General features: G+C 40.9%; 1 protein-coding gene across 1 annotated transcript in view; it reads left to right on the forward strand.

The window, feature by feature from the left end:
• EPDR1 (ependymin related 1) overlaps positions 1-20,906 on the forward strand; it is a 32,061-nt gene extending 11,155 nt beyond the window's left edge. Inside the window, 2 exon segments of the mRNA XM_063114577.1 lie at positions 17,810-18,018; positions 19,196-20,906. Coding sequence (XP_062970647.1) covers positions 17,810-18,018; positions 19,196-19,392 — 406 coding nt within the window. The 3' untranslated portion in view covers positions 19,393-20,906.
• Positions 20,907-24,096: the final 3,190 nt, after the last annotated feature.

Consider the following 24,096-nt stretch of genomic DNA (forward strand, 5'->3'; position numbering starts at 1 on the left):
GGCCACTCTGCTTTACGTGGCCTCCACTGCATTTTTTATTTTGATAATCATGTTTTCCATCAGAAAGCTATCTTTGCGGTCACACATTATTCATTTTATCACAAACATAGTCTGTCCAAAATCTCAGTGAAAGCAAAAAATAAGATTTATATTTTAGAGTTTCATTAAACGTTAGCTGGAAGGGTGTGTGAGTTCATATTTCACCATGGTGGGAACTGATATATTTTTTTCTGAAAAGCACATTGCTGACTATGCACTGCCCTCCCCACCCTCCTTAGCACCCCTGTTATGTAGTTCTAGAAACCACCATGCACCATGGCAACATGAGTATCTCAGTACTAATGAGGCTGTTTCTTTTGGTGGTGGTGAAAAAAAAGTCAGACTGAATTATCGTCTCATGAGAAGGCTTTTTTTATTATCTCTCATCACATGAAACAATATATGCCTACACATTGCCAATATTCATCCAGACATAATTTTAGGGGGAAAAAAATCTCTTCAATTTCTCAAGCCCTCTTCTGTCTTTAGAATTAGAATCCAAGGAGAGGGGGCCCATTTCCTTACAGCTTCTTAAATGGCAAACATAATCATTCTTTGATTTTACTTTTCCTTGGGCTGCATTCTTGAGTAATTTAATTTTCCTTTTTTTTTGTATTTGATTGGCAACCACATGCACAATGGGTTTGTGTCTAATGCAACAATTTTGAAATAGCATTTTTCTTTTTTATGTCTCATAGTTACTGTAGGGTGTAACTCAAATTCAGGACACGCCAGAATGGCAAGTGGCCGAAGCTCAGTTCTTCCTCCTGAGCGTCAGAGGGCCGGCATGCATTACTAATCTATTCTATTGCATATTAAAGAAATCCAAAGTCTGTCCAGTTTCTTCCATAAAAGCCTAAGTCCTTTTGTAATCACAACATAACATTTTTCCACTCCCTTTTTTTGTAATTTAATATTTCTCAGGTGGCCAAGCAGTTCTGTGTGGATGGGAAAAGTCTCTCCCTCCCCGTGTGGAGCGAGGGAAGGGGCATGGTGCTAGAGAATTAGAATGAGTCTGGTAGGAGATCACATCTTGGGTCCAGTCCTGGCCCCATTATTTACTACTAAGTTGTCCTCTGAGCCTATTTCCTCATCTGCTAAAAAAGAATAAAAATGTTACTAACATGTGAGCCAGCTGAATTCGCCAGTCTGTAACCTCTGCCTTACACTTTTTCTTTTTTTCTTGATTACTCCAATTCAGGACAGAAAAACAATTGCCTCATGACTATGAAGGCAGTAGATATACTTCACCTATCCCCAGGCCAGGTCCCGATATTTTGGATTCTAGAATTAGTCAAATCTTTGGGCTCTGTACACTCTGAAAGGGAAGGCTCTCGTAGGGTTGTTGTAAGGAGTTTAATGGATAATGCCTGGAAAGCAGTGTATTTTACTAATTTTATTAAGGATACTTACAGCTACAGGTGCCAGAACATCTGAATAACAGATGCTTAAGCCATAAGGATGTGTGTCATTTACCCCAGAATCTGTGATACACGTTCCTTGGTTTGGCTCAACAGTTCCAGTGAGGCTGCAGGCTTTTCTCCGTCAGTTTGCTCTGTGACACTTGGAATGTCATCTCGTAGCTGCAGGATGGCATGCTGACTTGGTCCTCATGGTTCCAAGAAGCTGCCTCTGTTCTAAGCACATGTTTTTACTTAACGACATGCCAAGAAGGGAAGTGATGGAAGCAGAGTGGGACGGGGACTCTCCTTCTCTAAGGAAGGAGAAATCTCAGCAGTATTCCTTCTCCCTACAGACTTTCCTATAGATCTCCAAGGCCAGAACCAATTGCACCCCTATCTCCAAGGGAGACTACAAAAATGAGTGATGACTCTCTCAGCCTCCGTATTAAGGGGAAGGCAACGGAGAAGGGGTGGAAATGCCTGCCGGGTTTTCTACGAAGGGGTCCACCGCAGCACTCAGAAATGTTCTCTCCTTCATTTTTCCATCCCACCTGGATGAGGAAGCCCTTCTTTGTTACATACTAGATCAAGTCTGATGTGTACAAATTAAATGATTAGTTTTCTGGTTAAAACGTTAACTGATGACAGCAAACACAGATATGCTCAGATTTTCCTACCATAGCTACGATGCCTTCCATTTATTTAGAAATTTTATATCCAGCATCTCAAACTATCTTCATAATAATGCTGTGAGCGTCAAAATTTTGGTCTCCTCAAATTTTAAAATTAAGATCATACATCTCATCTGTAGTCAATAGGAACCGTGATTCCTTGACCTAAGCTTTTTAATGATAATTTCATGTCCTTTGTAAACCTTATGCTGCAGTAAAACTAGACAGAAAGGTTTTCTCCCTTCTCCTAGTGAGGTAAGCTTACAGTACCTTTTCTAATACAAAGAAATTAATGAAGCATCGCAAAAAATGATTACATTGTATAATGTTGTGTACACTAATTATCCTGATTTGAGGAACACATATTGCACACAAGTATCGATATTCCATGCTGTACCCCACAGATATGTACAATCACTTATGTTTAGAAAAAATTCAGGTTTTTGTGGGAAGTGGGGGAGAAACAGTAGTGTCTTGTAAAATATAAATAGGAATTTCCTGGGATCCAACAATCCCACCCTTAAATTTTTCATAGGGATATGACACAGAAAGGCAAAAAGTTTTATCTCTAATTTATATTCAGATTTTTTTATATTAATAAAACTATGGAAATAATCCAAGTGGTCAGGAGTAGTGAAGCAAGTCATCGTATACATGCAGAAGGAAAACGTGAATCTGTTAAAATTTTCGTAAAGCAATCTCACTTAGGAATATTGATATAATCATTCATTAAAAATTCCAAAATAACGAAATGGGTCCAACAGCACGTTCAAAAAAAAAATACATTATGATCAAGTGAGGTTTATCTCAGAAATGCAAGGACAGTTTAATTTTAAGAAATCCATACATGTCTATGAAAATAATCATATGCTCATATTCTTAGTCAGCCAGAAGGACAATGGATAAAATTGAACAAACATTCCTGATACAAAGTATTCAGTAGGAAGGAATTCAAAGCATACTGATAGATGCTTCCTTAACATGGTAAGTTCTGTATAGTTCTTAATTTACTTAATGTTGAAACCATATCCCTGTTTCCACTAAACTCAGGAAGAAGGCAAGGATGTCCATTTAATATTTAATATTGTGTTGGATTTATTGAAGAGAAAATAATTAGAGGCATGAGAATTGAAAAAAGGAGAGAAAACTATCTCTATCAATGATATGGATGCAGTATGCCTGGAAAACACAAAATGACCTAAAAATAAAACTAATTCAAATAAAAGAAGGTGGCTGTGTGTAAAATTAACTCAAAGTAAGGTGTCTGTATGTAAAATGAACATGAAAAATCCATATTCTTTATATATCCAAACAATTACCTGCTAGAAATTATAATGGATGAGAAGGTCCTGTTTAAAACAGAAATAGCAAGAACGAAAGATAAGCTACTTAAGAATAAAGAAAATGTGCAAAACATGTATAGGAAAAACTTTAATCCCCCTGAAGCATACAAAAAGAGATTTGAAAAAATGGACAGAGTTTTTTTGGAGTGATAAGATGACTCAACATCATAAAGATATCAATTCTTCCCACATTAATATATAAATTTAACTCAATTCCAATAAAAATGCCCAGTAGGCTGGGGTTTTCTTTTGGAGCTAAGTAAGTTGATTATAAATTTCATGTTGAAAAATTAAAAAGCCTGAATATCTAGGAAAACCCTGGAAAAGAACACAATAGCAGGACCAGTAAATTTGACCAGATATTGAAACGCTTTATTAAGTCTCTGTCATTGAAGCAATGTGATACTGATACATGTAAAATCCTTTGCATTGTAGAAAAAAATGTAAATAAAGCCAACAAATGGCAGCAGAGAAAAATATCTGCAACAAAAGAAAATATATGTAAATACAAACCAACAAATGATATGGGGGAAAACCTATAATGTTAAGTTTAAATTGGAAATAGCAATATGAATTCATATTTTTAAAATATAGGAAAAAAATTGTAAGATTGTAAGAATATTTTTACATGAGACACAAAAGAGGCTGGCTAGTTAAGGAGCTATAGAAAATTGGGAAGGAAAAAGCCAAATGTGCAGAGAAATGGAAAGTCAGTTCACAGAAAAATAAAGTCAGATGGTGAGTAAATATGAAAATTTGCTCAACTCACCACAACTGAAGGGAAATTAAAACTACTCTGCTCGTTGAAAGAGTAGGGGCTGGGAGGGGCATGAGGGAGGCTTCTGGGGTGCCATGAATTGACCTGGGTGGGGACTACCCAGACTGTTCACTTTGTAAAATTTCTCAAGCTCTGCACTTTAGATTTATGCAATCTATTGTATGGATGCTATACTTATCAAAAAAAGTTCTTTAAAAAAACCCTGATAGATTCTATATCATCTTAACGGATTGACACAGATCCAAGTCTGATGACATGCTCTGTAGACAAGACTATAAAAAAAAACAGGCACTCCACATAATGCTAGTAGGAATGTAAAATAGTACTACCCCATGGAGAGAAATCTGGTAATATTTAACAAAATCACATATGCTTTTACCTTTTGACCTAATAGGTCTATATCTAGTAATTTACCCTAAATACACATCATCAAAACAGAACAAGTACAAAGCTATCCACTGTTGCATTTTTGTTAATATCAAAGAAATGGAAACCCAGTGTTCATCAGTAGGAGACTGGCTAAATAAATGATAGTATTACCAGCCAGCCGCCACAAAAATAGCTATATAAATAAATAAATGGTAGTATTTAAATGTAAAAAACCATTATGGAGCCATAAAGAAATAAGGACAACCTCCACGTATTGTTGGGGAGTGGAGAAAGCGAGGTGCAGAAAAGTATACGCAGCATGTGCTGCCTTTTCTGTAAAGAGGAGGAAACAAGAACCTTTATATGCATTTGTTTATTTTTGCTCAAAAGACACGCAGGAAAATAAAATGGAAGACAATGAAAGGTGTTCAAAAGGAGCGTGAGGGCTGGGGAGAGGAGACTGGGGTGGAAGGAAGACTTCACTCAGTAAGTCTTTTTATATCATTTGGTTTCAAAACATGAAAATTTTTACTTTTTTTGCATAAATAAACAATAAAATTAAATCGAGGGAAAGTGGACAGTTTCTGAACTGAGAACAAACTGAAACAGATGAACAGATGGTGTATCCATTTGGAAACATAACCATACAGATAACAAGCTTATTCTGAGTGAATTTTTAGCATAGTAGTGACTCTAATTCCTAGTGAGTTATGTTCTAAGGACAAAAACAGCTACGATGAAATCTTAAACTTTATTCAGAATTTTATTTTTAAATGGCTTTGAAATTGTTATTATTTCAAAATTATTGCAGGATAAAGCAAATAAGTAAATTCATTAATGTTTTCAGGAAGCATGATTTTTATTTTAAGAGAAAAGAATATACATACGAAACAAAAAATGAGGGGCGGAACCTACAGTGTTAAATTCACATTGGAAATAGCAATACGTGTTCATGATTTTTAAAAAAATACAGGAATCTCTGACCACCGAAAAGCACTCAAAGTAATAACATCCCATTGACAATAAACACAGTTAGTGTCCCAATGTTGGTATCTAAGTTGTTTCCCCACTAAGTGTCACCAGAGTCTCTTAGAGAAGTGGCGTGTCCCAGATCTGGAGCAAGGAAAGGCCAAGGTGAGTCTGGGACGCCTTTTGTCTCCAAAAGTCAGGAAGCACTCAGAGACTAATGGGGTCGTGTCAGAAGCCACACCTACCAGCTGGAAGGAGCTCCCACCAAGCAAACGTGGGATGATTTGAGTATCACAAGGAATAATGACTACTTTTTAGTCATACGTTGAATAAGTATAAACCCGCAAGTCCATAATGGTACTCAATAGATAGATCAACTGCCAGTGAAATAATTGATTCAGAAAATGGTTTTACAGTTATTGGTGATTTTTATTGGATAACAGCATACTCCCAGCATCACAAAGTATCACTGATCAATTACTTACTAATTGCAGAAGGAAACACCTTTATAATGGAGACATTTGGATAGCCATATAACTTCATCAAAATTAGTAACATTAATAGTGGGAAAGTACATCACCTGTCTCCAGACGTGATACAGCCTGAAGTGCACAGCCTCACCAATGACATACTCTGTCCACACGTTTTTAACCCAAATCCAATCAAGCCCTTAGACCTCACGTCCAGTTTGTAGGAATGACAGGAGCTAGAGGAATGAGCTAAATGATGCCATGAAGAAACTGCCGAGGAAATCTAGAAGGTGGAATATCTGTGAAACTGGAATTTTCAAAGAGTGAGTGCCATGTAAAAAATAAAAAAGGCAGGAGTACCGCTCCAGATTTTTAAGAGAGAACCTTGACTGGATTAAAAACAGCTTTAACATATTTTGGAGAAAAATTGAGTGTGGAAGTTTTAAAGAAATTTAGAAAATAGATAAAACAAATACTAATATGGCAAAATGTAACCAATTGTGTCTAGGTGGCAGATATAAAGGTAATCACTATACTCGTCTTTCAACTCACACGTTTAAAATATTTCATAACAAATTAGAAAAAAATCGATTCCATAGGGCCCTATTTTTTGACTTGAAAGGATATCAAGGGCAAGTTATTGAATTTAAAATGCAGGTTACTTTTCAAGATGGCGGCGGCTGCGGCGGCTGGCGTGGAGTAGCTGAGGTGGAAAAGGCGGCCACTGGGACTCAGGCAGCCGGAAAACTTGTGGACCTTCCTCTTGCCATCTCTTAAGGGAGGACCGCTGCTGGTGGCTGGTCGTGGGGGCTGACCACCACTTTGCCCTTGGCAGGAGAGGCTGCCTCATTTACAGGCAACAGCTTTGAAGTGTGGAGCAGGAAAAGAACTGTTTCTTAGCTGCAAAAGTGAGTCTCGAAACAGGGAACACGGTGCCAGGGCTGCTATGGATGCAGCCAGGATCCCGGAGGCCGGGGCCGCGCTGAAGGCGGCCAGCTGCCCTATTCAGGATTCGAGGTTTCAGGCCGGCATTAAAGAAGATTCCTGGGAGCGCCCGAGCCGCGCCGCGACTGAACAGCCCGAGGCGGCAGCAGCCGAGAACTGGGAAAGGCGGCAAACCAGAGACAGAGAGCGAGCACCCGACCTGGCACAGCACTGTGAGTGATCCCTGGCACAGCTCTGTTCGGGGGGTGGATGCCCAAGCGGCCCCCGCCTGCACCACCAGCCCACTCACCGCCGGTGCTGCCTCCATTTTCCCAGGTGCGGGCAGCTCCGCCCTGCTCGGCCATCACTGAGCCCTCCCACTTGCTGGCCTGGCGCCAGGCTTTCCAGAGTTTGCAGACCGGCCTTGGCTCCCACTCCCTTCGCGGTTCTCTGGCGGGGCTGGTGGCGGAGGGCGTCCCGGGCCAGTTTCGGGAGGGCAAGGAAGTACGGGCGGGCCGACTGTCACTCCACCATACCCTGGACTCCGGCCCCAGGTAAACTCCCTGTTACTGGGAGGCAGATACCATCTGTGCGGCCACCAGTTTGGAAAAAAGCCTAACGAATTTCTGGTTGGGAATAGTGTGGTAGGAGAGTTCCCAGGTCCGCTTGAACCTGCCGGAGACCAGGCTGCAGGTGGGCGCTAGACTCGGTTTATACTGGGGGGATACAAAGGTGAACAAGACCCGAGAAAGATCTACATAGTGCCACAAAGGCACCCAGAGAGACCGGTCGTCTGTGCCCAGCAGAAACCTGGTAGACTTCCTGGGCGAGGCGGTACCGAGCAGGGTCTTGAAGGCCCAGCTGTTAGACGAGGGGTGCAGAAGACACACCCCAGCCCAGCACAGTGCGCACAGAGTGGGGAGACGTGCGGCCAGGGAGGCGGAGACTCGACAAAAACCACATACCCGGTGGGGTCGCTACTGCACGATCTAACAGCCTGGGCCAGAGCACACGGAACAGGGAGAAGTCCTGCACAGGAAGTGAAAGCTCAACAGAGATCACACACCCTGTGGTACGTGACCCACCAGCCCAGCAGAGTCCAAGCTGACCAGAAAGGTGGCTCCCCGGAGAAGCCCAAGACCCGAGGCAACCACACACACAAGGCACTAGAGGCCAACTGAGCAGTCACGGAGGGAGCCATACGAAATTGGCAACCACAGCAACATCCTAGTTAGTCATTAGTCTCAAACCGGTGGACTGTGAAACCCCCGGCCACAATGAATAAACACCAAAAAAAAGATACCAGAAATACAAAAAATCAAGAAAGTACACCACCAAAAGTTAATAAATCTCAAACTCTAGATCCTATAGAACAAGAAGCCCTTGAAATGACTGACAAGGAATTTCGAGTGATAATTCTAAAGAAACTGAATGAGATACAAGAAAACTCAGCTAGACATCATGATGAAATGAGGAAAAGTATACAGGATCTGAAAGAGGAAATGTACAAGGAAATCAATGTCCTGAAAAAAAATGTAGCAGAACTTGCTGAACTGAAGAAGTTATTCAACGAAATAAAAAACACAACGGAGAGTTTAACCAGCAGGCTTGTCGAAGTTGAAGAGAGAACCTCTGAACTTGAAGATGGGCTGTTTGAAATAACACAAGCAGACAAAAAGAAAGAAAAAAGAATCAAGGACATTGAAGAAAATCTGAGAGAGATATCAGACAACCATAAGCGATCAAATATCCGAGTCATGGGTATTCCAGAAGGGGAGGAAAATGGAGATTCCATTGAAAACATATTCAACAAAATAGTGGCAGAAAACTTCCCAGGTATAGGAAAAATCACAGATCTTCAGATCCAGGAAGCTCAACGATCTCCAAACGTATTCAACCCAAAAAGGCCTTCTCCAAGACATGTCATAGTCAAATTGGCAAAACTCAGAGACAAAGAGAGAATCTTAAAAGCTGCAAGAGAGAAGCGTCAAATCACCTATAAGGGAGCCCCAATCAGGTTAACATCAGACTTTTCATCACAAACCCTAAAAGCTAGAAAGGAATGGGATGATATTTTCAAAATACTAAAAGACAAAGATTGCCAGCCAAGAATACTCTAGCCTGCAAGGCTATCCTTCCGAAATGAGGGGCAAATAGTATATTTCTCAGACAAACAAAAACTGCGGGAGTTCACTACCACAAGACCACCCTTACAAGAAATCCTCAAGGGAGTACTGGGTTTGGTTCCTGAAAAATAACTACCACTGCCATAAAAACCCAAGAAAAATCTAAACCCACTAGTATAATAAAAATGGCATTCATGAAGAGAAAACAAGCTAACAAAAACACTATCTACAACCAAAGGAACCAACAAACACAGAAAACAAACAGTAAATCAGAAAGCAAGGAACAAAAGACACTTAAGACAACCAAACAACCAATAAAATGCTAGGAATAAATCAACACCTTTCAATAACAACTCTTAATGTAAAAGGCTTAAATTCCCGAATTAAAAGACACAGACTGGCTGACTGGATCAAAAAGCAGGACCCAACTATATGCTGTCTACAAGAGACCCACCTCACCCATAAAGATTCACACAGACTAAGAGTGAAAGGATGGAAAAAGATTTACCATGCAAACAGAAAAGAAAAACGAGCTGGAGTAGCTATTCTTATATCTGACAAAATAGACTTTAAACTAAAAACCATAAAAAGAGACAATGAGGGACACTACTTAATGATAAAAGGACTGATCCATCAAGAAGACATAACAATCATAAATATGTATGCACCCAATGTTGGAGCAGCCAGATTTATAAAACAAACTCTATTAGACCTAAAGAAGGAAATAGACACTAATATCATAATAGCAGGGGACCTGAACACCCCACTGTCAATAGTAGACAGATCATCTAGGCAAAGAATCAGTAGAGAAACACAAGATCTAAACAAGACTCTAGACCAATTGGAATTGGCAGATATCTACAGAACATTCCACCCAACAACCTCAGAATATTCATTCTTCTCATCAGCACATGGATCATTCTCCAGGATAGATCACATATTAGGTCACAAATCAAGTCTCAATAAATTCAAAAAAATTGGAATTATCCCATGTATCTTCTCAGACCACAATGGATTAAAACTAGAAATTAATAACAAACAAACCTCTGGAAACTATACAAACACATGGAAATTAAACAGCATTCTACTTAATGACATATGGGTCCAAGAAGAAATCAAGCAGGAAATCAAAAAATTTATTGAAACTAATGAAAACAATGATACATCATACCAAAACCTGTGGGATACTGCAAAAGCAGTATTGAGGGGAAAATTTATTGCATTAAACGCTCACTTCAGAAGAATAGAAAGATGGCAAGTGAACAACCTAACACTTCACCTTAAAGAACTAGAAAAACAAGAACAATCCAAACCTAAAGTTAGCAGACGGAAAGAAATCATTAAGATCAGAGCAGAACTGAATGAAATTGAAAACCAAAAAACAATTCAAAAGATCAATGAATCAAAAAGTTGGTTTTTTGAAAAGATAAATAAAATTGACAAACCATTAGCATGGCTAACAAAAAAAAGAAGAGAGAAGACTCAAATAACAAAAATTAGAAATGAAAAAGGCGATATTACAACTGATTCATCTGAAATACAAGGAATCATTCGAGACTACTACAAACAACTATACGCCAACAAATTTGAAAATCTGGAGGAAATGGATAAATTTCTGGACACACACAAGCTCCCAAAACTGAACCGTGAAGACGTAGAAAATTTGAACAGACCAATAACAATAAAGGAGATTGAAGCTGTTATCAGAAGGCTCCCAACAAAGAAAAGCCCAGGACCAGATGGATTCACAGCAGAATTTTACCAAACATTCAAACAGGAATTGACACCGATTCTTTACAAACTATTCCAAAAGATTGAAACGGACGCAAATCTCCCAAACTCATTCTATGAAGCAAACATCATCCTGATACCAAAACCAGGTAAAGATATAACCAAAAAAGAAAACTACAGGCCAATATCCCTGATGAATATAGATGCAAAAATCCTCACTAAATTACTAGCAAACAGAATACAGCAACACATACGAAAAATTATTCATCATGATCAAGTGGGATTCATCCCAGGGATGCAAGGTTGGTTCAACATACGCAAATCAATAAATGTGATACACCATATTAATAAACTCAAACACAAGGACCATATGATCATCTCTATAGATGCTGAAAAAGCATTTGATAAAGTTCAGCACTCATTCATGACAAAGACCCTCTATAAGTTAGGTATAGAGGGAAAGTATCTCAACATAATTAAAGCCATATATGCCAAACCCACAGCCAATATCATCCTGAATGGGGAAAAGCTGAAAGCTTTTCCTTTAAGAACAGGAACTAGACAAGGATGCCCACTCTCATCACTCCTATTCAACATAGTGTTGGAAGTACTAGCCAGAGCAATCAGAGAAGAGAAGGAAATAAAGGGCATCCAGATTGGAAAAGATGAAGTCAAACTGTCCCTGTTTGCAGATGACATGATCCTATATATCGAACAGCCTAAAACCTCTACAAAAAAACTGCTAGAATTGATAAATGATTTCAGCACAGTAGCAGGATACAAAATCAACACTCAAAAATCAGTAGCATTTATTTTCTCCAATAGTGAACATGCAGAAAGAGAAATCAAGAAAGCCTGCCCATTTACAATAGCCACGAAAAAAATAAAATACTTAGGAATTGAGTTAACCAAGGAGGTGAAAAATCTCTATAATGAGAACTACAAAACACTGCTGAGAGAAATTAGAGAGGATACAAGAAGATGGAAAGATATCCCATGCTCTTGGATTGGAAGAATCAACATAGTGAAAATGTCCATACTACCCAAAGTGATATACAAATTCAATGCAATCCCCATCAAAATTCCAAAGACATTTTTCTCAGAAATGGAAAAAACTATCCAGACATTTATATGGAACAATAAAAGACCACGCATAGCCAAAGCAATGCTGAGCAAAAAAAATAAAGCTGGAGGCATAACACTACCTGACTTTAAGCTATACTACAAAGCTATAATAACCAAAACAGTATGGTACTGGCATAAAAACAGACACACTGACCAATGGAATAGAATAGAGAATCCAGAAATCAACCCACACACTTACTGTCAGCTGATATTTGACAAAGGCATCAAGCCTATTCAGTGGCGAAGGGACTGCCTCTTCAGCAAATGGTGCTGGGACAACTGGATATCCATATGCAGGAGAATGAAACTTGATCCATACCTCTCGCCGTATACTAAAATCAACTCAAAATGGATTAAGGATTTAAATATACACCCTAAAACAATAAAACTTCTTAAAGAAAACATAGGAGAAACACTTCAGGAAATAGGACTGGGCACAGACTTCATGAATACGACCCCAAAAGCACGGGCAACCAAAGGAAAAATAAACAAATGGGATTATATCAAACTAAAAAGCTTGTGCACAGCAAAAGAAACAATTAAAACAGTTAAAAGACAACCAACAGAGTGGGAGAAAATATTTGCAAAATATACATCTGACAAAGGATTAATATCCAGAATATATAAGGAACTCAAACAACTGTACAAGAAGAAAACAAGCAACCCAATTAAAAAATGGGCAAAAGAGCTAAGTAGGCATTTCTCTAAGGAAGATATCCAAATGGCCAACAGACATATGAAAAAATGCTCAACATCACTCAGCATCCGGGTAATGCAAATCAAAACCACATTGAGATACCATCTAACCCCAGTTAGGATGGCTAAAATCCAAAAGACTATGAACGATAAATGCTGGCAAGGCTGCGGAGAAAAAGGAAATCTCATACATTGTTGGTGGGACTGCAAAATGGTGCAGCCTCTATGGAAAATGGTATGGAGGTTCCTCAAACAATTGCAGATAGATCTACCATACGACTCAGCTATCCCACTGTTGGGGATATACCCAGAGGAATGGAAATCATCAAGTCGAAGGTATACCTGTTTCCCAATGTTCATCGCAGCCCTCTTTACAATAGCCAAGAGTTGGAACCAGCCCAAATGCCCATCATCGGATGAGTGGATACGGAAAATGTGGTACATCTACACAATGGAATACTACTCAGCTATAAAAACGAATGAAATACTGCCATTTGCAACAACATGGATGGACCTTGAGAGAATTATATTAAGTGAAACAAGTCAGGCACAGAAAGAGAAATACCACATGTTCTCACTTATTGGTGGGAGCTAAAAATTAATATATAAATTCACACACACACACACACACACACACACACACACACACAGACACACACACACACACACACGCACACAAACCGGGGGGGGGGGGGAAGAAGATATAACAACCACAATTATTTGAAGTTGATATGACAAGCAAACAGAAAGGACATTGTTGGGGGGGAGGGGGGGAGGGAGAAGGGAGGGAGGTTTTGGTGATGGGGAGCAATAATCAGCCACAATGTATATCGACAAAATAAAATTAAAAAAAAAATAATAATAATAATAATAATAACCATAAAAAAAAATAAAAATAAAAAAATAAAAATAAAAAGCAAATATTAAACAAAATATAAATGAAAATTAAAAAGAAAAAAATAAAAAATAAAAAAATAAAATGCAGGTTATTTACGACTCACAAGTGTATAAGCAAAAAAACACAGGTAAGAAAACAAGTAATATGCAAATAAGAAACGAATAATTTTTCTAAAATGTATATAGTACACATATTGAAAAATCAATGTAATCTTTGTACACCCATGTTCATAGCAGCATTATTCATAATAGCCAAAGTGTAGAAACAATCCAAGCGTTCATCAGCAAGTGAATGGAGAAACAAAATATGGTATATCCATACAGTGGAATATTATTCAGCCTTCAAAAGGAAGGACACATGCTACAACACGGATGACCCTTGAGGATACTGTTTTAACTGAAATGAGCCAGTCACAAAAAGACAAATACTGTATGATTCCACTTATATAAGGTACCTAGGGTAGTGAAACTCATAGAGACAGAAAGTAGAATGGCTGTTGCTGGGCCTACGGACAGAGGATAATGGGCAGTTATTATACAAGAGGTATAGAGTTTCAATTTTGCAAGAGTTCTGGAGAGTGGTTGTACATCAATACGAATGTTCTTAACACTACCGTACTGTACCCTTAAAAATGGTTGAGATGGCAAATTTTATGTTATGTGTACTTCACAACTAAAAAATTAAAAATTTAAATGAAAAACATCACTATTGCATAAAGATAGATCTAAGAGAGTATATGTCCAGACGCATGCACAGAGTTGTTATTTCTGTCAGTTAGAGTTTCTGGGCAATTTTCACCTCCCTTTTCACTTCTGTATTATTTGAAATTTTTAATAATAAACATGAATTAGTTTTATAAAAAACATAAAGGTAATTTTAAAAGAAAGAAAACTTCTGCAGGTTTTCACCGTTTTGGAAAACATGGGGATACTAGAGCCAAATTTTTAGGAAAATGGATCTTCAGAAAACAATAGGAATTGTCAGTGCAGCTGAGAATTTTGTTAAAAGCAATAAAAATTCTTTGTTCCACGTGGTGAGAAACTGAACAGGCCCTGGCACCTCCTGTCTCTGCATGTGGCTGCCGTGGAGAGTTCGGCCTTCTCAGAGCCTGCCAGGCCAGCGTGATCGGGCTCACAGCCGAGGCCCGGTGGCGGCGTGGGGCCTTTGTGGGAACGCTCTCCTGCCCCTCCCTGGGAACTGTGCTTTGCTTGGTGTGTAGCCAGCAAGGAGGTGATCTCGCCTGCTGCTGCTGACCCGGGGCTGGTCTGCCTCCGGGTCCCCCACATCTACTCCAGAACCTCACCTTGCCTGCCGCACCCCAGGGGTGTAGTTTATGAGGCCCTCACAGCTCCCGCCGCATCAAGCCAGGGGGATCCAGTTTCTGCTGAAACGTGCTAATCCTTCGGGTCTGCGGTGGAGCCCCACACAGCACCCCACGCCAATTACTGCTTTCAACCCTGGCTGATCTCTGAATTTTGACCTCCTGTCCCTATCAGGCTTCAGGCCCTGTATCCTATTTGCGATGGAGAAACTTACATCTTAACTACTAATCTGTTCACATAAACATACCAGCCACTAAAGCATCACTAAAATCTTTTCTAAAATTTGTTATGGAACAGACGAGCATTTGTATTCACATGGGATTCTGAAAAAAACGAATTATACGGTTCTATTTTGTTTCCATTAAATTATTGTTTTTAGTTTTACTTAAGGTACTGACAACATAACCTTAATATCAAATTATGCCCTTTTAAAAAAAAAAATTAAATATTTTGAAAACATAGAAAAGCACACCATAACAAACACCTGTGCTCAGACCACCCAGATTTAACAGATAACATCTTGTAATGATTGTTTCAAGTCTGAAATTTTCATTTTAAAATTAAATTTTACTTCTGCATATGGGTAGAGCTGGCCTTAGGGAAACCGTGATGCTGGCAGAGACTTTTTCCTGCTGTCCCAGCCTTCAGCTGCAGGTGAATGACCATGGTCCCATAGAGGGCCCTGATGGGCCTTTCCCAGGATAGCTGTGCCGGCAGCTGCTACCCTGGGCTCCACATGGAGCTTTGGAGTCCTCAGCTCTATCGGAAATGATTCCTGGTCACAAGTAGCACAAAAAGTTGCAAGCCAAACAAGGAAGGCTTATTAGAACAGAGGAAGCTTATTACAACGCTGCAGGTGTCTGAGAAGAGAAATGCATGCAGGGTGCATGGCTGTGGAGTCGCAGCTTGTTAGTGCTTCTCTGCTTAATCCTCTGCTCCTACTCAGTGCCCGTGTGGGAAGTGGCCTCCCGCAGCTTCTGAGTTTGCATATGCCATGTCTGGCCGCAGAAGGAGGCTGGCTAACAGACCTTCAGCCGCAAGTCTACAAGCCCAGGGAGAATCTGATTGCTTCACACAGGGTCTGGTTCCACCTCTGGTCCAGGAAGCTCTGGTGAGGGTGGCAAGATTGTGTGTGACAAGCATGGCAGTTAAGGTGGCACTTCTGTGGCCCTGTGGATTTGGGGGGTAAAGGCAGTAACCTCAAGAAGGGAACCCCCCTGTCCTGCATATAGTTGCATTTCCTGCTGGGATGCTCCCCGCAGTTTGAGCAGCACAAATGGAATGTCAGCGAAGGCTGGCGTGACTGTCTACTTCCCAGACACCTGGAACTGAGGGAGGCATGTGCTGCGGCTGCTAGTGGTGAGTGGAAGAGCAGGAAGACAACCATATGCCCTGAGGCCCTACAGCACAGGTGTTTCCTGGGTGGCCCACTTGTCATTAAAAGTGTCACAGAACAAGATTGGTGAATGGACAAAGACTCCCTTGTTTACAAATGGACATGCTTTAAAAGTTGATGTTCATATTTCTGTACCTCTTCAATGAATGTTTAGGCTCTGGAGTGCCAGGGGCATAACTGGGTGTGAGAAAATAGAGACAATTCAACCCCAAACTTTTTCGAGGAAGGGGCTAACTGTTTTATGTGGCCCCTGCATGCATACTATAAGAGGTAGGCTTCATTTTTGAGCCAAGTCTCATAAAATGCACACTTACTTTTCTTTCTACATTCACTCACCCTTCTAAAGGTATGTGTCTGGGTTTTTTTCACCCTTGTAAGCCATTTCAAATCTTTTCTGGAATAAGCAGGATGTACGTAAATATATAAAATGAAGTCATGTTTATATGAGTATTTCGATATTAGCTCATAGAAACCCAAAGCATAATACCAATAGTGGCAATATTTTGACCATATAGACAGTTATTACTTATAATATTTTTTCCTAAAAAAATCATTTTTAAGCTCACACGTGGGATGGAGAGCTCGCATCCTCCATGGAGGCTCCTGTAGTGGAGTGAGCCTCACAAAGGTGATTTGTTGGCTATCTCCACTTGCTTATGGAAAGCCCCCTCTCTAGGCTCTTCCGCCTGTAGCTATTGCGAATGTACCGTTTTGAGGTCAGGGCTGCAAGGCCCACTGTGCTTGAGCAGAAGCAGTGGCTGAGTTTTGGATGGACAGAGAAATGCCTGGCGACACAGCAGGCTTCACCCAGCACCAGGACTGTTTAGCTTTCAGGAAGATACAGGACTGGCAGCCACACTGCGTGCACAGTAATTCCTGGGCACAGCCTTGGAATGCCTCCCGCTTACCTCCATGAAGGGTATGCACATCGTCATGAGAGGAGGCTGAGACCAGGAAGACAAACTCAGCTTAGGGAAGCCCTTCGTTCCGGGGTCCCCTGAGCCTTTTCTGGGTATATGAGGAGCCCCATGTGTGGTGCAGCTGCGTTCAACAAAGCCCTTACTCATGACTGATAGGCTGCTGAGGCAATGAGGTGCAGGGGTTTGGTCTGTCCAGTCCTCTGCGGATTCTTGTCCTGCGGTCAGTATACCTCTGTGATTCCTTGACTTAGTGCTGCAAGAAGAACTTGACCAAACCAATAGTCAAATCCTCCTGTGTCCCTGTGGCTAAATGAAAGATCGCAAGCCAGCTGTTAAGCCACGTCTTCCCCATGTTTCTATCCTAAGCACAGGATCTGGCATATAGTAGATTCTTGATAGGAATTTGTCTAGTGAATATTCAATTTCAACCTCTGAAGTTAAAGTATTTCATATTTAGATTGTTTCATGTGTCTTGTGTTTATAAATAAGTACAATTTCCCAGCAAGTAAAACTAATTTTTTTTCTATTTTAAAAGTAATTTATACAAAAGCCTTGGCCTTTATGCTGGTGAAAAGGATGATAACTGTAACATAAAGTCCTAAACTATTTTTTTTCAATCTGTCTTTTAGATTATTTGAATATATTTTGCTGTATAAGGATGGAGTAATGTTTCAGATTGAACAAGCCACCAAGCAGTGCTCAAAGATCACCCTGATGGACCCCTGGGATCCTCTTGACATTCCTCAGAACTCCACCTTTGAAGACCAGTACTCCATCGGGGGTCCCCAGGAGAAGGTCACTGTCCAGGAGTGGTCTGACAGAAAGTCAGCTAGAGCCTGTAAGGACTAAAAGAAGGATTAAGCATTGTGTCTCAGGATGCATGACGAGAAAAACACTTCCATTAAGGAAAGTAGTTGTTAGGGAAATTTATAAGCTTGATTAAATTGTTTAGAGCCTTTTAAGTCCCCATGTGTACTTTGCTAATTATGTGACACTAGGATCTAAGCATCATATTTGCAACACTTCCGCCTTCAATGGCCAGCTGTACCTTTCTGCCTCTTTTTGACTCTTACAGACTTAGATTTGGTTTAGACTTTTTGGGATCACCCCAAGGCATTTTTCTAAGGCACACATTTGAATGGGGCGCCTCTTTCTCCTACCCCCACATCACCTCCTAATGTTGCAGTGACCAAATCTACTGCCATTATTCTGAATGTCAAAGCAACTGCTTTTCTGCGTGGCTCTTCTCTGCTCTGCTGCCACCGTGTCTATCCCAAGACTGTTTTAAACACACAGACTTTCGTGCTGCGAAAGCAGTATGGCAGCTCCTCAGAAAATTAAACAGAGACCACATGATACAGCAATTCTACTTCTATGTATATATCCCCAAAGAACTGAAGGCAGAGACTTAAATAGATATTTGTACACCCATGTTCATAGTGATATTATTTACAATAGCTAAAAGGTGAAGATGACCCATATATTCGTCAGCAAATGAATGAACAAAATGTGGTATGTATGAAGGTCCTTCAAATAGATCATGGAAAGATTCTAATTCTATTTTTCCATAAACTTTCTCAAGTACCCTTCTCTGTAAAATGGAATGTTACTCAGCCTTTAAAAGAAAGGAGATTCTGACACATGCTATAACATGTATGAACCTTGAGGACATTGTGTTAACTGAAATGAACCCATCACAAAAGGACAAATAGGATGGGATTCCACTTAATGAGGTACCTGAAGTGGTCAAATTCATAGAGACAGACAGTGGGATGCTGGTTGCCAGGGGCTGGGAAAAGGAGGACAGGAGACTTAGGGTTTAGTGGGTACAGTTTCAGCTTGAGAAGATGACAAAGTTCTGGAGGTGGACAGTGGTGATGGCTGTCCAGCAACGTGAATGTGCTTAATGCCACCAGTATGGTACATTTTATGTTATGCACATTTTATCAATGTAAAAAAAAACAGGCACTTTGCCTGTCTTCTCTATTAAAAAGTCAATTTTCTTCCTCTTATAGATGAAACATGGATTGGCATTTATACAGTCAAGGATTGTTATCCCGTCCAGGAAACCTTCACCAAAAACTACAGTGTGATTCTGTCAATGCGTTTTTTTGATGTGCAGCTGGGTATTAAAGACCCCTCCGTGTTCAGTCCTCCGAGCACGTGCCAGACAGCCCAGCCCGAGGAGATGGCTGAGCACTGCTCTGAGTGAACCTTGTGCAGAAGCCACAGCACCCGCCATCCGCTGCAGGGGCCCAGCTGGCAGCGGATTTGAGACTGGTCGGGATGAGAAACTTCATTGGAGAGAAATGTAATTTCAGGAAGATAAACATTGCTGTGGGTTGTTTTGTATGTTGATTTTGACTAACGCTGTGTTTACAGAAGAAAATTGGACAGAGAGCATGTGCTAATATGAGCCAACTGGATGGCTACTCTGGACACTCAGGATTCTTCTAAGCCTGTTTGGGTGTGTGTTTTCTGCGTGAGCAGCTGTATGCTCAGTGCCACGGCACACAGAGGCGGGGGTCAGGAGGAGCAGTTGGCTTTAGCAGGGAGGAGTGTTTTGTTAGACATTGTTAAGAATTGACGGTGATAATAACAAGAAGAGTGATTTGGGTCAGTTTCATTATTAATGTTTAAGTTCCCTGCAGAGAATGCCCCTTTGTTGCCCAGGGTGGCAGACTGCTCCCACTGACCCCTGCCCCACACTGCCCCGAGCTCCCTTGGCCACCGGTGAAATGATCTCTCAAAATTCCTTCCAGACTTTAGGGCTTTATGGCATGACCCAATTGATATAAATATTGTGGAAGGAAATGAAATGCTACAATATGAAGTAATTATTCCTTTAAAGAGACATTTTAACCAAGAGAGTTTGGAAAATCCTAATGTCTGCACCTGGTTAAGTGTGAGCCAAATGTGCTTCCTTTTCTCTATGCAAGAGTATCATGTATGTCCTGAGTCCTCACATGCTTGTCAATAGGCAGGTCGTGCTCCAATCCAGCACTGAACTGGGAGCCGGGGGACTATTGCCCTAAGTCCAGGACCAGAGTCCCCTTGTACTCCAACTCCTCTGCTTATTAAATGCACTGTGATTGCCCTTGGCCTTCCCAGGACACTGGCTCACAGCCTCCGTGTCTCGCTGACTTTCCCTCATCCTTCCCAGGTCAGCACACACACGACCTTCTCTGAGTGGCTCCCAAGCCTGTGTTAGTTGCACCTTGCAGCTTGAGCATGGTTTTCTCACAGTACTTACTACACTGTGTGATAATTTCTTGCTTCCCGGATCATCTGCTGTCTTGGCGATGAGCTCTTGAGTACGGGTACCATGTTCTGTCTACTTTCTTATCCCCAGCACCAAGCAAGTGCCTGGCACATGGTCAGTGCCCTAAACATATGTAGAGTGAGGAGTGCTAGGCTGTCTGGTCCTTAGTTTCCTCATCTGTTAAGTGGGGTTGGTTTTGTTGATTGCTGGGGAGAGCTCCCATAATATTTATTATTCTAGATTCTTCTACTATTGTGCTTCATCTGCCCTCTATCTCCTTTAGTTAACAAGAGAAATGTGTGACACCTATATTATATACTGAGAATAGTCTATATTACTCACAGTTTATATTATTTCAATAAACAAATTTAATTGCATTTCAAAGAGTTCTTTGATGTATTTGCTTTGGTAATGAACATGGATGACCTTGGTTATAAGGGAGTTCAAACTCTTCTCTAATAAATAAAGTGCTTCATGTGACCAGCACCACGCACAGTATCCTTGCTTGTTCTTCCTCTCTCCCCGAAGTCTAGTTTCCAGCTGCCAGGTCGGGAGCTGCAACCACTCTTGACCCATTTGTCTCTCCAAGCCCCACCAGCAGTTAGTATCCCAAATTCCATCAAAGTAGCTTTTAAAGCCACTGCCCCTGGTCCATCTCCTCAGCCACCAGCCAGGTCCGGCTCTCAACATCTTTGTCCTTTGCAGAGTGCTCATAGCCTCTGTACTTGCCCCGGCCTTTTTCTCTGGAAGCCACTCTGTGTCCGTTCATTACTCAGTCAGTCGTCATGAGCCAGTCCCGAGCTCCTGCTCTCTCCAGGGTCCTGGCATCACAGAGGAGGGAGAGGCCCTGCCAAGGCTGGCATCTGGAACGTGCAAGCCAGGAAGAACCTCACGGCTACACTCCAGGTGGTCCAGCCTGACAGAGCCTCCATTTTAGTGTCCACCACCTCCTGTCTCCAAACCACACATCTCCCGTTAGCCCTGGACTTTGCTTTTGCCCATCCCAGACCACATCCCCACGCAAAGGAAAAAGGAAGAAAACTTTAATTTTATTCAGGAACATACAAAGTACATGTCCTTTGGTTTTTCAGTTGGCCCATTTTAGTAATTAAGCCACTTCACAGACATGAGTAAAAAGCCCTGAAGGATTTTATGTCTGGTGGGAACCTCAATACAGATCTGATGGTGTCCTGCCCCTGTGGTTCTCCACTGGCTAAGAGTTAAGTGGAGGCCCCTTAGCCTGGGGGAAAGGCCCTTTGTGACTGGGCTGCTGGCTCTGTCCAGCCTCAGCACTAGCACTGTTCTTTCTTTGCCCAGCTGCTGCAGAGCTTGAGAAGTGATACCCTGGTAACCACTGGGTGGCAGGAAGTTTTCTTAGCCGTCTTGTGTGAGAACTTCCCCATGGCCGTTACACTCAAAATGAAGTTGGCCGTTAATTACGGCAGGGACTTACATGTCTTAATGAAGAAGAGCAACCCAGTGTCTCACTTTTCAGCAGACATGGTGTTACTGACGATGGGCATGCACTAGGGTTGGGTACCACTTTGTGGATACCCTGCCTTGTGAGTCTCTGACCCTTTATGCCACGTTGGAAAAATTTACTTCCACCTCTCCTAAGATGACCTTACCACTTCCAAACTGCCAGGACCATTCCAGCACTGAGGTGTGCTCGACCCTCCACCTGCCTTCAACTCCGCCAGGCTGGCGAAGGCCCCATGGCCAGGGACAGAACCATGGCTGCCTCTCACCCACGTGCCAGTCTAGAAGGCCTGGACTTTCTGCCCCCAACTGCTCTATTATCAGAGTGGCTTTCTCACTGGAAGCTTAGCTAACTGAGATTTCTAAAATTGGAACACATTTAAACATCATTTAAATATTTAATGAAAGCTGAAAAGTTTCGGTCTCTAAGGAAATTTTCTGTGAAGGAAATTCAAATTCCACCAATCTAAATTCTACATCATTTGAAAACTCAATACTCACTTCTTCTTGCTGGGTTTCCTTTACCAACTCCACCCTCTCAGTGTTCCCTGTTATTCTGATCACTTTGCCTATGTATTCACCTGAAACACACAAGAGTGTTTTTCAGTTTTTCAAATGTATAGACATTGTCTTCTTCCAACTACAGAAAGCACCTCAATGCAGTAACGATGTCTTTGTCATTCTTGGTGAGTCAAAATCACTTGATGATTTAAATTGGATGAGAGAACCAAGGATTTGGGAGTAATTTGTGTGACTTAAAGGCTCTGTAGGTGAACATCGTTTGAAAAGAGGGGAGGGGAGGGGAGGGGGAGGGGAGGAGGCATTTGATTTATTACCATAAATTCTCAGCCCAAGAGAGTTAACGCATATTGATGAATAAACATAAGAACAGTACAAGACACACTGGAGCACTACCTTAGAGATTTTCAGTTGAGACATCTCTCCTTTAAGTTACCATAACAGAACATTTCCAAACTGAATGTTCCTCCTGAAACCACGAACCACTGGCCCCTTCTGTCAAAAATTCAGAATTGTTCCCATGCCTGTGGATTTATGCACTTCATAGTAGATGTTGCTATTTAACGAGAAAGGAAAGTAGCCTTAAGCCTAGGAGAAAGCCTACTGGCTTTGGGAATAGTGTCTCTGCTTTTTCAGTCCAATAAACTTAAAATCATTTCTATTTCGTCTACTCACAACAACTGAAGTTCAGTATTATCACGTATTCAAATGTGTAGAAATTGAACCTTGAAGGACACTTTTCAATTTAACTTTGTATAAAAATGATATAATTATGTAGATAATCCTTGGATAATAATGGATCACCATGTGATTTTGAAGACTCTGGTCCATTTTGATTCTTCTTAAACTCTTTATCTTCGTGTTTAGTCATGAGAACTCTCTACTTCCTGGGTCAAGGTTTTGACAGAGGGGAAAACCGCTTTACTGAGATAATTCAAATCATTCAGAATATATTATGGTATTTGCAGCAGATGCTCCTGGAACAGAGATAAGTAAAATTTTCTGCAGATTCCTGCCATGAATAATCATTCAGTATAACTAGTCTGTTCAAAAATAAGTTCGTTAGCAAATTTTCCATTTATATGGATTCATGTGTCTCTAGAAGAGTGGTCATCAACAAATTTAGCAAACAACATCAGATAGAAATGGGCTAAACATAGAAGCCCCAAACTTGGTAATAAGATTAAGCTCTGTGATTAAAAGACTAGGACCGATTACCTAATGAGCGGACAAATTAGCTATTTAGAGATGTAAGCCATGGAAAGAGAAGGTCCGCAAGTTCAGGGCTAAAAAAACTGGAGAAATCATCATGTCCAATTAAAGCAAGACTTCCACTGGAATGCAGTGTCATCAAGGCTCAATCAGAATTGGGCTGATGTGAAAGAACACTGGAATGTTATCATTCTGTCTGAAGACAAAGTATTTTAGCAGAAGGAGGTTGGTTTACATGGAGTTTAGTTGGGGAATCTAAAACCAAGGATTTAGCGGTGTTTATCTAACTGTGTCCAGAAGAGAGAAATATGGAATCTGGCAGATATATAGAGAATGTTGGGGACAATTATGAGATTAAAATCACATGTTATTACTTCGGCCAAGATTCAGGAATATTCAGAATTAACTTTGCTCTCCCTGTCAAGAATCCATAGAGAAGCAGGC

Source organism: Cynocephalus volans, chromosome 11, assembly GCF_027409185.1.
Source record: "Cynocephalus volans isolate mCynVol1 chromosome 11, mCynVol1.pri, whole genome shotgun sequence".
Lineage (NCBI taxonomy): Eukaryota > Metazoa > Chordata > Mammalia > Dermoptera > Cynocephalidae > Cynocephalus > Cynocephalus volans.